This window comes from Bolinopsis microptera, chromosome 8 (genome assembly GCF_026151205.1).
Source record: "Bolinopsis microptera isolate Bmic1 chromosome 8, MBARI_Bmic_1.0, whole genome shotgun sequence".
Classification (NCBI taxonomy): domain Eukaryota; kingdom Metazoa; phylum Ctenophora; class Tentaculata; order Lobata; family Bolinopsidae; genus Bolinopsis; species Bolinopsis microptera.
The window spans coordinates 17,238,098-17,250,320 of record NC_087079.1 but is presented as its reverse complement, the minus strand read 5'-3'; the positions used below and the strand labels follow the sequence as shown (position 1 = coordinate 17,250,320).

Below are 12,223 nucleotides of genomic sequence, written 5' to 3'. Positions count from 1 at the left end.
AATTGTAGATGTAACAATCTTTATCAGTAATCTGTAATCAGCATATAAATCACATACCAATGTATCAAAGTGAAAACTGAAATCTTACCTGACAACACAAATTATAATAGTACCATTTTACCTCTCATGCAAGTTTACTCTTCTACTGCACTGTTTTTAATTGAACTTCCAAGAACTGTCCGGAAGATAAATCAGTCAAAAGCAAAGCCCCCGAATGCACTGTACACAATCTTTGTAATTACCCGATGTATTTCACTGTACAGACAGTTCCAATTAAATGCAGAAGAGTTGTTTAATGTTCCCACTTCCCAATTACAATCATGTCCAACTCGAAATTGAGGATTGTATGCGGTACTAATTTCTGCCAAATAAGCACTATATAGACATCACAATTTTGATCAGTATATCACCCGAGTGGCGTGAAGGTTAGAGCGTCGCTCTCCTTAAGGAGAGGTCGCGTGTACGATGCCCCGTGAGGATTGAGCTAATTTTTTGCCCAGATCACTCCGAGCACAATCATTTTTCATGATAAATAGAACATAAGCAACTCACTGATTACATGGAAGAGAACAAACTTTTCATCCGGCATCAATATGGCTTTCGGAAAAATCACTCCACAACTTATCTGATGTACGATCTGATGGACGAAATATATATGAGTAAATCTAAGTCTTATAAACCAGGAATCATCTTTCTTGATCTTAAGAAGGCCTTTGACACAGTGAATCATGAAATATTGCTTCAAAAATTGGCATATTATGGAATTGGTGGCATTGCTTTAACCTGGTTTAAGAACTTCTTATCTTGTAGATATCAATGCACTAGGATCAATGGCAATCTAAGCTCATTTTTAGAAGTTCTGAGTGGTGTACCACAAGGAAGCATCATTGGGCCTATATTATTTAGTATCTTCATAAATGACATCATTTATGCCTGTAACCTATCTAAGCCCTTTCTATTTGCAGATGATGGTGCACTATTCTTTGATCAAACCTGCAGAAGCACATTTATAAACATGAAAATAGAACTTATGACAATCTTTAAATGGCTCAGTGTTAATAAATTATCACTCAATGAAAAGAAGACTGAATTCCTATTGTTTGATTCTGTTGACCAACATGATGAAATAACCATTGATTGTAATGAGGTAACTTTCACAATCAAGGAGTGCAAAGAGACAAAATATCTTGGCCTCATTCTAGATAGTAAATTAAACTTCAAAAGCCATGTAGATTATATTATTAGGAAGGTCATGAAGAGAATTGGTGCCATGTATAGAAGTAAAGCACTGCTACCCATTAAATATAGGAAAATGTTTGCCAATGCACTCATGTTGCCACAATTCGATTATTTAGACACGATCTATTGTAGAGCTGGCAAGACAAAACTTGCTGAACTTGACACTCTGTACAAAAAGGTAGCCAAAATAGCTCTCAACGTTCCAAAAACAGAGAGCAGCCTTAATGTTTATAGAGACATGAAATGGTTACCACTCCATCTTAGACGACAACTCCATCTGTCAAATTATATGTTTAGAATCATCCATGACAATTGTCCTACAAACTTTATGAACAAATTTAGTTACATATCAGGAGGTAGTAGGAGCGGCGAAAGCTGCAACCTTTATGTCAATAGATCAACATCACATAAAAACTTTCAATACTTGGGGGCAAAATGTTGGAATAATGTTCCAACAGATCTACGAAATCTGCCCGATGTTAAAAGCTATAGTGATTCGTATAAGAAACAGCTACTATCATCTATAACAACAGACCCTAATTATACCGTCGACAATTCATATGACAAATTTTACACTGCAATCATAGTCGCCGATAACTAAGTAACTTCTAATTCTTTTAAATCTGAGGCATATATAATTGATGTATCGAAAAGATATTCCCTTTTTTACCACCTTACCATTCTGATTGATTTTGCACATGACTGACATGTTTTAACTGGAGAAGGGGTTCCCACAGTGGTAGTTTTATAAACCACTTTTAATTTATTGACCTATTATACTTAGTGGTAGTTTTATAGACCACATTTAATTTATTAACTTATCATACTTAGTATTTTTTTTTGGTGACTGTATCACCCAGTTTTAACATTTGATAATTGTACAGTTTATTGACGACACATTGACTGAATGTTATTTTATATTCTAATTTATATTCTAGATATTTTATTTATTTTACAACAGACGACAACTTCCTGTTTTTTTCTTCTATATTAGTTACTCATATCTCTTGTACAGACTTGTTTACAAGGACATTGACAAATGATACTCACATTAGGCATTCATTATTGCATCTAAATTATTTCACTTGCATTAGGCTTAGAAATTTATTCTCTGGTCAACAGATTTCAAATGTTTAATTAATTTGTAGTATGACAGTAAGGTATATAAGAAGTTATTTAATTTTGCTTGGGCTATTATATTGACTAGGTATTGAGGTTTAATGATGATATGGAATTTGAATTCTATATAAATTTACACTATGTGGTTGGGGCATTTTGCATAGTAAATATGGTTACTACTCATATATATCATATTATTTGATTGGTATTCGATTTCTGATTATTTCTCTAGGAATATGATTATTATATCTCAATTTGGCTTTAGGTAGGGTGCCCCGCTAAAAGAACTGGATTCTTCCAGGAAGCATCCCGTGCACAGAGCTTGGTCTACATATATATTAAATTATTAACCATTCATTCTGTATGTGCACGAAAATTTATTTCAATCAATCAATAAACAAAACTAACATGGGCAGGGCTATATCTAATTTTAAAACATAACCCAGGCCAGAATTTTCTTGAATAACTGTTGAGTATCAGTAACCAGTGCAGAAAAAGAAAAGATATTTATCTCACTCCACTCTTTCTGCTGTTCTTACTGTTCTCCACTTCTGTTTTAGTGTCATTAACCGCTGCTGGTTCTTCTATCCTGAATGCTTGTTAAACTGGGGACCTGAATAAATATATAAGTTACAATTATTTTTTTAAAGTTACAAATATCAGCTGATTTGCAAAATGTAGCGATTTAATGTGGATTGTGAATACCGAGTTAATCTTACTTTAAAGTGCATAATCACTAATTAGGTACCTAATCAGATATGATCCTAAATTTGGACTGCAGCCACAAACCAGCTCGATCCTGATTGGCCGATGTATTAACCAATAACAGCGCCCCATTTCAGAGCACAATCCATACTATACACTCACACCGGGCCGACCATTTATGTGGTTCATCGATTAGTTATTAGCATTATTAGAACAAGTTGTTAAAATACATTAAATTCCTTTGACAGATATTAATACAATATTTTCCTTGTCTGTTCATAGTTGCGAGATTGTAACTATACTCGCTGTTGCTGAGACAAAGTCACGCGGCGCGCTCAAAAACTTGCCCTCAAAAATATATGAGGGCAAGTTTTATGGTGGTATTTGTAGGTCGCGAGTCAATTTTACTTTTGAAAACTTTTTGTGAGGTGTTTGAAGCCATCTTAATGTCTAAAGAGATGAAACCTTGACTAGCACCTACCTGAAAGGATTTTATCGATCGGGTTTATCTCAGATTTTCGATATCTCACTTCCTTTTTCCGCAGGTGACCGAAACGTACACGTCATTCTCTCGTAAAGGCGAGTACACTCTCTACTGAAACAAGTGCTGTGCGACACATGATTATCCTAGGATGATGAGAGTTAGTTTCTGGGAAAGCCCTAACGATGCTTAAAACGATAGGAACTGAAAAGTTTATGAATTATTGAAAACTTGTCCCCAGCACTTCGTTGAAGTCGCGAGATTCGATATCCATAAAGTAATGTCGCAAATTACTAGCAAAAACGTGCCCTCACGCGCGGGGGGTGTATATGTGTCTAGAAACTTTGAAGTTCCTAGTTGAATGCGTTCTCACTTTATTGTGACAATAGTGAAAAAGAGGGAGTGGTGTGCCACACCCACTATAATCAATAAAATTTGACGAAACATTCAGGAAATCTATGTTGACCCAAATCTATGTTTGACCCATATTATTAACCATTCATTCTGTATGTGCACGAAAATTTATTTCAATCAATATCTATAATCTCTGAAATTTCTGTCCAATTCTAAGAAAAATTATGTGAGTTATTAAAGGGTTGTATGTGGGCAGTTACTTATGGGCCACCCTGTATTATTGAAATATTTTTCTAGCTTTTGTTATGGAAAGTGATCAATCAACAGCTCCTTTAATTACATCCTCACAGCAAGGTAACTTGTATAGTATGATTTACTACAGATACTATTTTACTTCATTCATTGAGCATATATAATACGTATATATATATATACAAATTGATACTTTTGGCATTATCTCTGTCCCAAGCTGATAAAACAAAGAATAATCACTACATTTGAAATCAAGAAAACAGAAATTAAACAATTCGTCTCAATTAGGCATTCAATGACTTAGGTTTGCAAGCCCAAAGGTTTGCACACTGACTTAAACCTGTTAAGTGTTAAGGCCCACGCCCCCTGTATATAAAATTGTCAGTACACATACATTGGGGTTATTTCTAAATTTTTTTGAGAAAATACAATTTTATTATTTATCACCAATTTATTACACAATCAATAAATATATAACCGAATAAATACAGTAATATCCAACTAAATTTTGGCGCTAGGTGGTAACATCAAACATACAGCATACTATTACATATTATAAATATACTTGAGTTGAGTAAAAGCGTACATGCAAGCAGTTAGCATGCTGGTCGCTGGTATAAAATACCAGCTGATAAAGTGCTTGCTTGTTGCATTGTCGTAATACATTATATAATTATCATGATCAAATATGCTCGCTTACACGTTTACATATCAGTATATCACATGTACATATTAATAGCTCATATAACCGAACATAAATTTTAGAAAACAGTAAGCAAGAGGTCCAAAACCAATACAAGCATGATAGACCAAGACCAACACACTTTTATGTTTAAATAAGACCCAACGTATGTGTACTGACTTTTGCCCCTCCCCCTTCCCTGCCTCCCCCCTTTACTTTGAATCTAATTCAACTAGTTGTTTAATTAAAACTTGTTGAATGACTTTGCCACTCCCTGCAGAACAAACGCAGTCAAAAGAAGACAAAGGTCCTGAACAGCTGGAGGTTGTCTCCCATGAATTATTTGACAAGCTCTCTACTTACTTGCAGGCTGAGCTGTCTGGAACCAAAGACACTTACGCTCTTCTGGAGGTGTTTTAGCTGCTTTATATGTTATAATCATATGAGGGTTGGGTTAAGGCCATAGTTCGGCTTTGGGATCTTACCACTTGGTTTCTTCCACTTGGTTTCTTCCACAATCCTCGTTACCATGGTTACTTTGAAATCCCCTCAGTTTTATCACATTCTCCATGGAGTGCAGTATTTTGAAGATGCTGTGCAACTTGCGAAACCTTTGTAGTGCCCTGGATATAGATTATAATGACAGAAATTAGAAAGTCGATACTTTCTTTTAAATTATACGTATATTATGTAACAGTAAATTATATTATCAAAATTCAGATGAAATTAAATATATCAAGCTTATAATAAAACAAATATTAATCAAACAAATATTTATTTTTACGGCACAATCAAACAATAACAATAATAAATAAATCAGGGGAGGTTTGAAGAGGTTTCAAGTGCCGAAGGCCACTGCTTATCTTTAGGATTTGAGAGTGACCTGTGCTTGAATCCCCCTCAACCATCCACTACGTCAATATACTTATTATACAAATTTTTTTTTAAAATCTCACACTTATTTTACTTCGGAGTATTCCAACAGCCACATTGTTACACAAGTGTAACTAGCCAATTACAGGAAGCCGAAGGATTTAATTAGGCCAGTGACGGTTAAGGTAGTGTGTACCATACTTTCTTCGCCTGAGACTTTGCTGCAATGGACAGCTCCTCATTTAACCCTCACACACGATTTCTCGAATATTCGGCTGAGTAGACCGGGGGGCTGCATAGACCACTCAGGATCTTTAGCTGAATGTCGACGACACTCACCCCACGACTAGGCAGGCAGTGGGTTTCGAACTCGCAATCTCACGATTACAAATCCGATGATTAACCAACTACGCTACCTGGCCGCAATTTTTTTATTATATAGACAAATATAATAATCTATAGTACAGTTAATTAAGAACATGCCTTGAGAAAAGGTTTTATGGTTCAAGGTTCTTCAAATATCAAATCAACAAGCAGAACGATGGAACAAGAGTAGACAAGTTATTATCTTAAATTATATGCAATTCGCATATAATACTACCAGACACCTTGAGCGCGATTGCACATGTGAGACACAGTTGTTTCCTTTTTGTCATGCAGGTCTGAGTATCAAAGCACAATAGTTCCCGATTCAGGGCACAATTGTACCTTTTTAGCATGCAGGCGCACTTAATCACTAGTTAGTTCCAATCAAGCGTTTCAGGGCACAATAGTACCCTGATTCGCATGCAAGAATATTTTATCACTGGATCGTTTTACTAGACAGTAAGACAACAATCTGCTGCCTGCACAATAGTTGACTCGGAGCCAAGACTGAATCATAATAATAAAACGTGAGAAAGAGCAATACTAGAGCTACTGTTCGTAAGAAGGTTCGGTTTTCCTCTATACTACATAATATTATGTTGCATTGCGTTCGCGTTTATAGCAGGGAGGATACACAATTTTGGACTCGAGGCTTCCCCTGGTAATGCAATCTCGGAAGGCAGAAGTCAAAAGTTTTTCTGAAAACCACTTTTCTCCACGTTTCATGCTACCCTGTTCATTATTAGCCGAGAATATTTTTTCGGTTTTTCAAAGTTTGCACCTAGTCAAAGAATTTTTGATTTTTTAGAGATTTGAGTTAAAATGTGACGAAAACTATTCATTTCAAGATTTTAGAAATACATTTTTAAAAGAAATATCCGGCAAAAATTCCGGCAAAATTTTTTGAAACCGGAGCTGAAACCGGATATTGAAGCCGGATATCCGGCCGAATCCGGATTCAGCCGGATATCCGGTCGGTTCCTAATGTTGGTTGTCAAATATGTCATTGACAGAGGGGTAACAGTCCTGGAAATATTGCCCTCTTATTTGGGCAATAGCCGGGTACTGTCCAAGAAAGTGCAAGACAGTCTCCTCTTCTTCGCCACACATTACATATAGGACATGAAGCTGAATGTAGTGTCAAGGTTTTTCATGATGTTTACATGTTCCATGTTTGTGGCCGAGTGACATTTTGGTGTGCCTGGGACCATCAGGTAACCAGGTTTCCTGATTCAGTCTGGTGACTTTGTCGTCGTCGAAATTCAAATTGGATTCAGTGGTTGTGCCAAGCTTTGCCAGCTTATCTGCTTTTTAGTTTCCCCGCTATCCATCGGATCTCTAGATTGTTAGTGTCCGATACAAGTGCATTGAGGAAATATATTGTTGTTGTGGGGCCGTCACAAAGAAAGGTTGCTTTGGAAAACTTTAGGATTTTTATAGTTCCTTTTGTAGAATTATCTAGAGGACATTATCTCCTCCAAACAGTCTGGATTGCCTGATTGACAGGCAATCCAGACTGTTTCTAGTTTTTGTGGACTACCAACGTTCATCTACTTTGGAGGACCTTAAACCAAGAATGTTTCTGATTCTGAGAAAGTTTGTGGGAAAATGTTCGGTCCGAGTTATTCTCAATACGTACCTCTGAAGGGGTCCGGACTCTAGGGCGTAAGACTCTAGGGCGTAAGACTCTAGGGCGGCGCCCTACAAAACAGGACTCTACGGCGTGAAAATATCTAAAGCGTGAAAAAAACAGGACTCTAGGGCGTGAAATATAATTTTTATATTTTCGATCAAAATGAATCTAATTTCATTTTTAATAAGGATGTCCGTTGTCACAGGTTCACAGGGAGTATTTATCTCGACCTAAGATACAGCCAATGAAATGTAACACTGACTGAGCATAACGAAAGCGGATTAAACTTATTTCAAAACAATACTGTACTATTATAGTATGCATATTTGATATTATATACATATATAATAGAGTCCCGGTCCCATACATAATGATAAACTTTAAATGTAAACAATACTGATAGCTAGTGTCTTAGAGGTGGGAAGCGTGGGAAGCTGTCAGTCACCAACATTTTATTGTCAAATTATAAAAGCTCACCAACACACCCTGTACAGTAAAGAAAGATGTTTATAATCAAAACAATAACAATAAAAACATGATCTAGTGATCTATCCCATCATTAATTCATTATCATTCGTTTCCTACTACACTATGTCCGATCTTTCGTTTACTTTAATCAGAGGAAGAACGGCCAAGAGTAAGAACGCACTGCACCTAGGATTCCGGTACTCTCCAGATGGAAAACTAAGAAAAGATGGGTCACAGTCTTGGAGATGTGTGAAGAAAGCCGGATCCTGTAAGGGGTGAATCTGGACCAAGGGTTTGAGCCTCACGGTCCACGGAGACACCTGCAATTCCACACAACCACGAAGCTGACTTCATAGACGCAGAAAATTAGAAAAAAACAATATTTCACGCCCTAGAGTCCTGTTTTTTTCACGCCCAAGATTTTTCACGCCCTAGAGTCCTGTTTTGTAGGGCGCCGCCCTAGAGTCTTACGCCCTAGAGTCTTACGCCCTAGAGTCCCGGACCCACCTCTGAAGGCAGGCTTTCGAGCTCACATTACAAAGGGGAGGCATGTTTTCCGAGATCGCAAATAAAAGGGGAAGCCTCGACTTATATCGATCATATATCGAATTACTCAATTTGATTAATAAAGATTTGGGCCCAGACCCACCCCCCCCCCCCTCCCGTCCGCAACCATCAGTATTTCCCAACCCTACCCTCCCCCCCCCCCCCCCCCCCAATGTATGTTTTGTAACAGAGTGTGTATATATATATATTGTAAAACTGGGCCTATAATATAAATAATGTGTTGTAAAACATTTACTTTCACTTTTTCAGGAACTAAACACGATCGCTATTGATCAGTATACGAACCTGTCTCACTCCACAACACAGATTAAAGACAGTCTCCATGATCTTGATGTCAAGTATAAATTACTCTTGCCTTACCTGGAGCAACTCAATCAGCTAGGTGAGAATGCAATCAGTGTTACTAGGGTGTTACTAGGGTGTTACTAGGGTGTTACTAAGGTGTTACTAAGGTGTTACTAGGGTGTTACTAAGGTGTTACTAGGGTGTTACTAGGGTGTTACTAAGCTGTTAATTACTCTTGCCTTACCTGGAGCAGCTCAATCAGCTAGGTGAGAATGCAATCAGTGTTACTAGGGTGTTACTAAGGTGTTACTAGGGTGTTACTAGGGTGTTACTAGGGTGTTACTAAGGTGTTACTAGGGTGTTACTAGGGTGTTACTAGGGTGTTACTAAGGTGTTACTAGGGTGTTACTAGGGTGTTACTAAGCTGTTAATTACTCTTGCCTTACCTGGAGCAGCTCAATCAGCTAGGTGAGAATGCAATCAGTGTTACTAGGGTGTTACTAAGGTGTTACTAGGGTGTTACTAGGGTGTTACTAGGGTGTTACTAAGGTGTTACTAGGGTGTTACTAGGGTGTTACTAGGGTGTTCATTACTCTTGCCTTACCTGGAGCAACTCAATCAGCTAGGTGAAAATATCGATCTGATCACGGATAATATATTTAACATTATGTTTGCGACGAGCAAATGGTAATAATTATTAATACTTATTGATATATTAATAGATATTGCAGCATTAATAACTCTATCCTAGTTATATTTTTCATGCTCCTTTCTGCAGATGTTTCTGTTGCCTCCCTCGAGCAAGCGACCCTGCGTCTAGATGCCTACACTAAAGTTCTTGAATCAAAGTTCAAGAAATTAGAGAAAAGATGAGTATCTTAACAATGTTAAAAATCAAAATGACCGATGACGTTCCATTTGAGGTTCGGGTCATTTGAAGGACAGATTCATAGCACATTAAATTTTGATACCTTAGTTCGTATATTTATGGCAGGTAATATTGTGGCAGGTAAAATATGGCAGGTTAAAATATTGCGGATTTTCCAAAATTTATTATGCCATATACCCTTACAGAACTCTAAAAATAAGGCGAAACTTCCGAAAAACCGCCAAATTTAACCAGCCATAATTAAACGAACTAAGGTATATTTATTGTGAATATAATGACAGGTTCTTTTCAAATATAAGATCTTTGACTACAGAAACTAGTTTCATTATGAGTAGATTTAATAAGAAGTGGATAAAGATCAGATATTTTATGTGCACACTGCACGGCTTTTTAGGCTAGGTGGCCGAGTGGTTAGCATGGCAGCTTCAACTTTTAATCGGGGGTTTCTATTAGAATCTTTATAATCCCAGCGTCGCCTAGTTTATGAAGTGAGCTTAGGATTACGTTGGATATATGTGTAACTTTCTCCTCAGTTGACTCAGTCGAATGATCGAGATGTTGTTTTTTACCTTGCCCTTGGCTTAGATGTCATTGGCTTGTTACCATATTGTATGGCTTTTAGATAAACCAAGGTTTTAAAAGTATCTAGGTTTTTAAGTTCATTTACATAAAGGGAGCAAAAATGATTACCCCATACGGCATTACAACAAAAACGTAATGGTCATTGGTCACGTATGCCGTTCTAGGTTGCAGGCTTACGACTAGACTTTTCACTTGAAATGATAAATTGAAACAGTAACGCTAATGCCCCCGGGCAAAAGTCAGTGTACATACGTTGGGTCTTATACCATCGCCGTGTTTCATATTTGAGATCTGTAACTTTGCAGATGGAATACTGTAACTACTCATTCGAGGATTCCATCGCCAAAATTTGAAAATTCGATTTTTAGGGGCCACACCCAATCAAAATTGAATTGCTTATACTCGTGTTTCTGAACATGGTAGAACCTTCATTGTAACATATTTCAATAGGTCACCGTAATTAGGCTCTCTGCACGATTCCCATAATGCAGATCTTGTGTCAACCCATTCGCCTGATCACACTTAATATATAAATTTGAATGAATAAACTTGTTAGCTCCATATCTGAGATATCCCGGTCGTCCTTATATAATGCCCGGTAGTACTGCCAAGTTACTATCAAATAAATACGAAAATGAACCTTCATTCGAAAAGAATTAACATGAATATTCTTTGATTTGATGTATTCCTCGAATGAGTGATAATAGCAAGTCATACCAGAAAAAATGGTTATGGTTATGGTTATGGTTATGGTTATGGTTATGGTTATGGTTATGGTTATGGTTATGGTTATGGTTATGGTTATGGTTATGGTTATATAATATCCGGATCGGAACATTATTTATTAGTTGTAAACTTGTAATGTTTCTGGGGCCAAATTTGTTTATTGCGACAAGGAAAAAGCTCTTATCAGGAAATGGAATTTTTCTACGTTTCAACTTTCAATGTCACAACATCTCAACATCGTATTCATGATCTCAAATTATTTGTTATGTGGCAGTGTTGAAAGTATTAAAATAGTACTGTTACAATGTAGGGAAAATGTATCGTGCATGCTAAGTTCTTGTTCCTATCTGTATGTTAACAAAAGAAGACAATACTTTTTTAGCTAGGTGAGAATGCAATCAGTGTTACTTGGGTGTTACTAAGGTGTTACTAGGGTGTTACTAGGGTGTTACTAGGGTGTTACTAGTTGCTATGTGTTATTCTGTAGAATGTGAAATCTGAATTTAGTGTTGATCTTTTTGCAAATTGATTGTTAACATATTCCCAATTCAGATGCTTTATTTTAAAATTTTGACCAATGCGCAGATAGTCTATCATTAAAATACTTATTAAATATTAACCGTGCCTCCATTTATCGGTTTCTGAGCCTATATCTGTAACTAGCACTTAGCACTTCATAGAACTGATTTGAGTGTCCTTGACAACTCATACAAAATTCTTAAATTGCTGTGTAGATTTGATTATAATCATTATTCTAATATCCTCTAAGTTGTGGTACATTATTAATGAGGGCTCGTTAATACAGGGGTCCCAAAAAGAGGCAACCAAGTGTGAAGTGATCAGTGTTAATAAGGGGGGGGGGGGGGGGGGCAACGCCCTAATAACTCCAGAACGGCTTGAGAACGTCAGACCTCTAGTTCATTTGAGGAAGGCGCAGCAGCCTAGTGACGTTTTTTACAAATTTTCTAATATCTAGCTCATTTCTTGCGCTATCTGCTTTAC

The 12,223-nt window shown here is 36.9% G+C and overlaps 2 protein-coding genes across 2 annotated transcripts in view; both read left to right on the top strand.

Annotated features, from left to right (window-relative positions):
• The window catches only part of LOC134819414 (uncharacterized), a 61,879-nt gene that overhangs the window by 13,217 nt on the left and 36,439 nt on the right, over window positions 1-12,223 (top strand). The gene's annotated exons all lie outside the window — the stretch shown is intronic.
• On the top strand, window positions 4,192-11,768 carry LOC134819413 (biogenesis of lysosome-related organelles complex 1 subunit 2-like). The gene is made up of 4 exons (XM_063829361.1): window positions 4,192-4,252; window positions 5,113-5,243; window positions 8,989-9,121; window positions 9,803-11,768. Exons 1-4 carry the CDS (start codon window positions 4,204-4,206, stop codon window positions 9,895-9,897), a joined length of 408 nt encoding a protein of 135 aa, XP_063685431.1. The 5' UTR covers window positions 4,192-4,203; the 3' UTR covers window positions 9,898-11,768.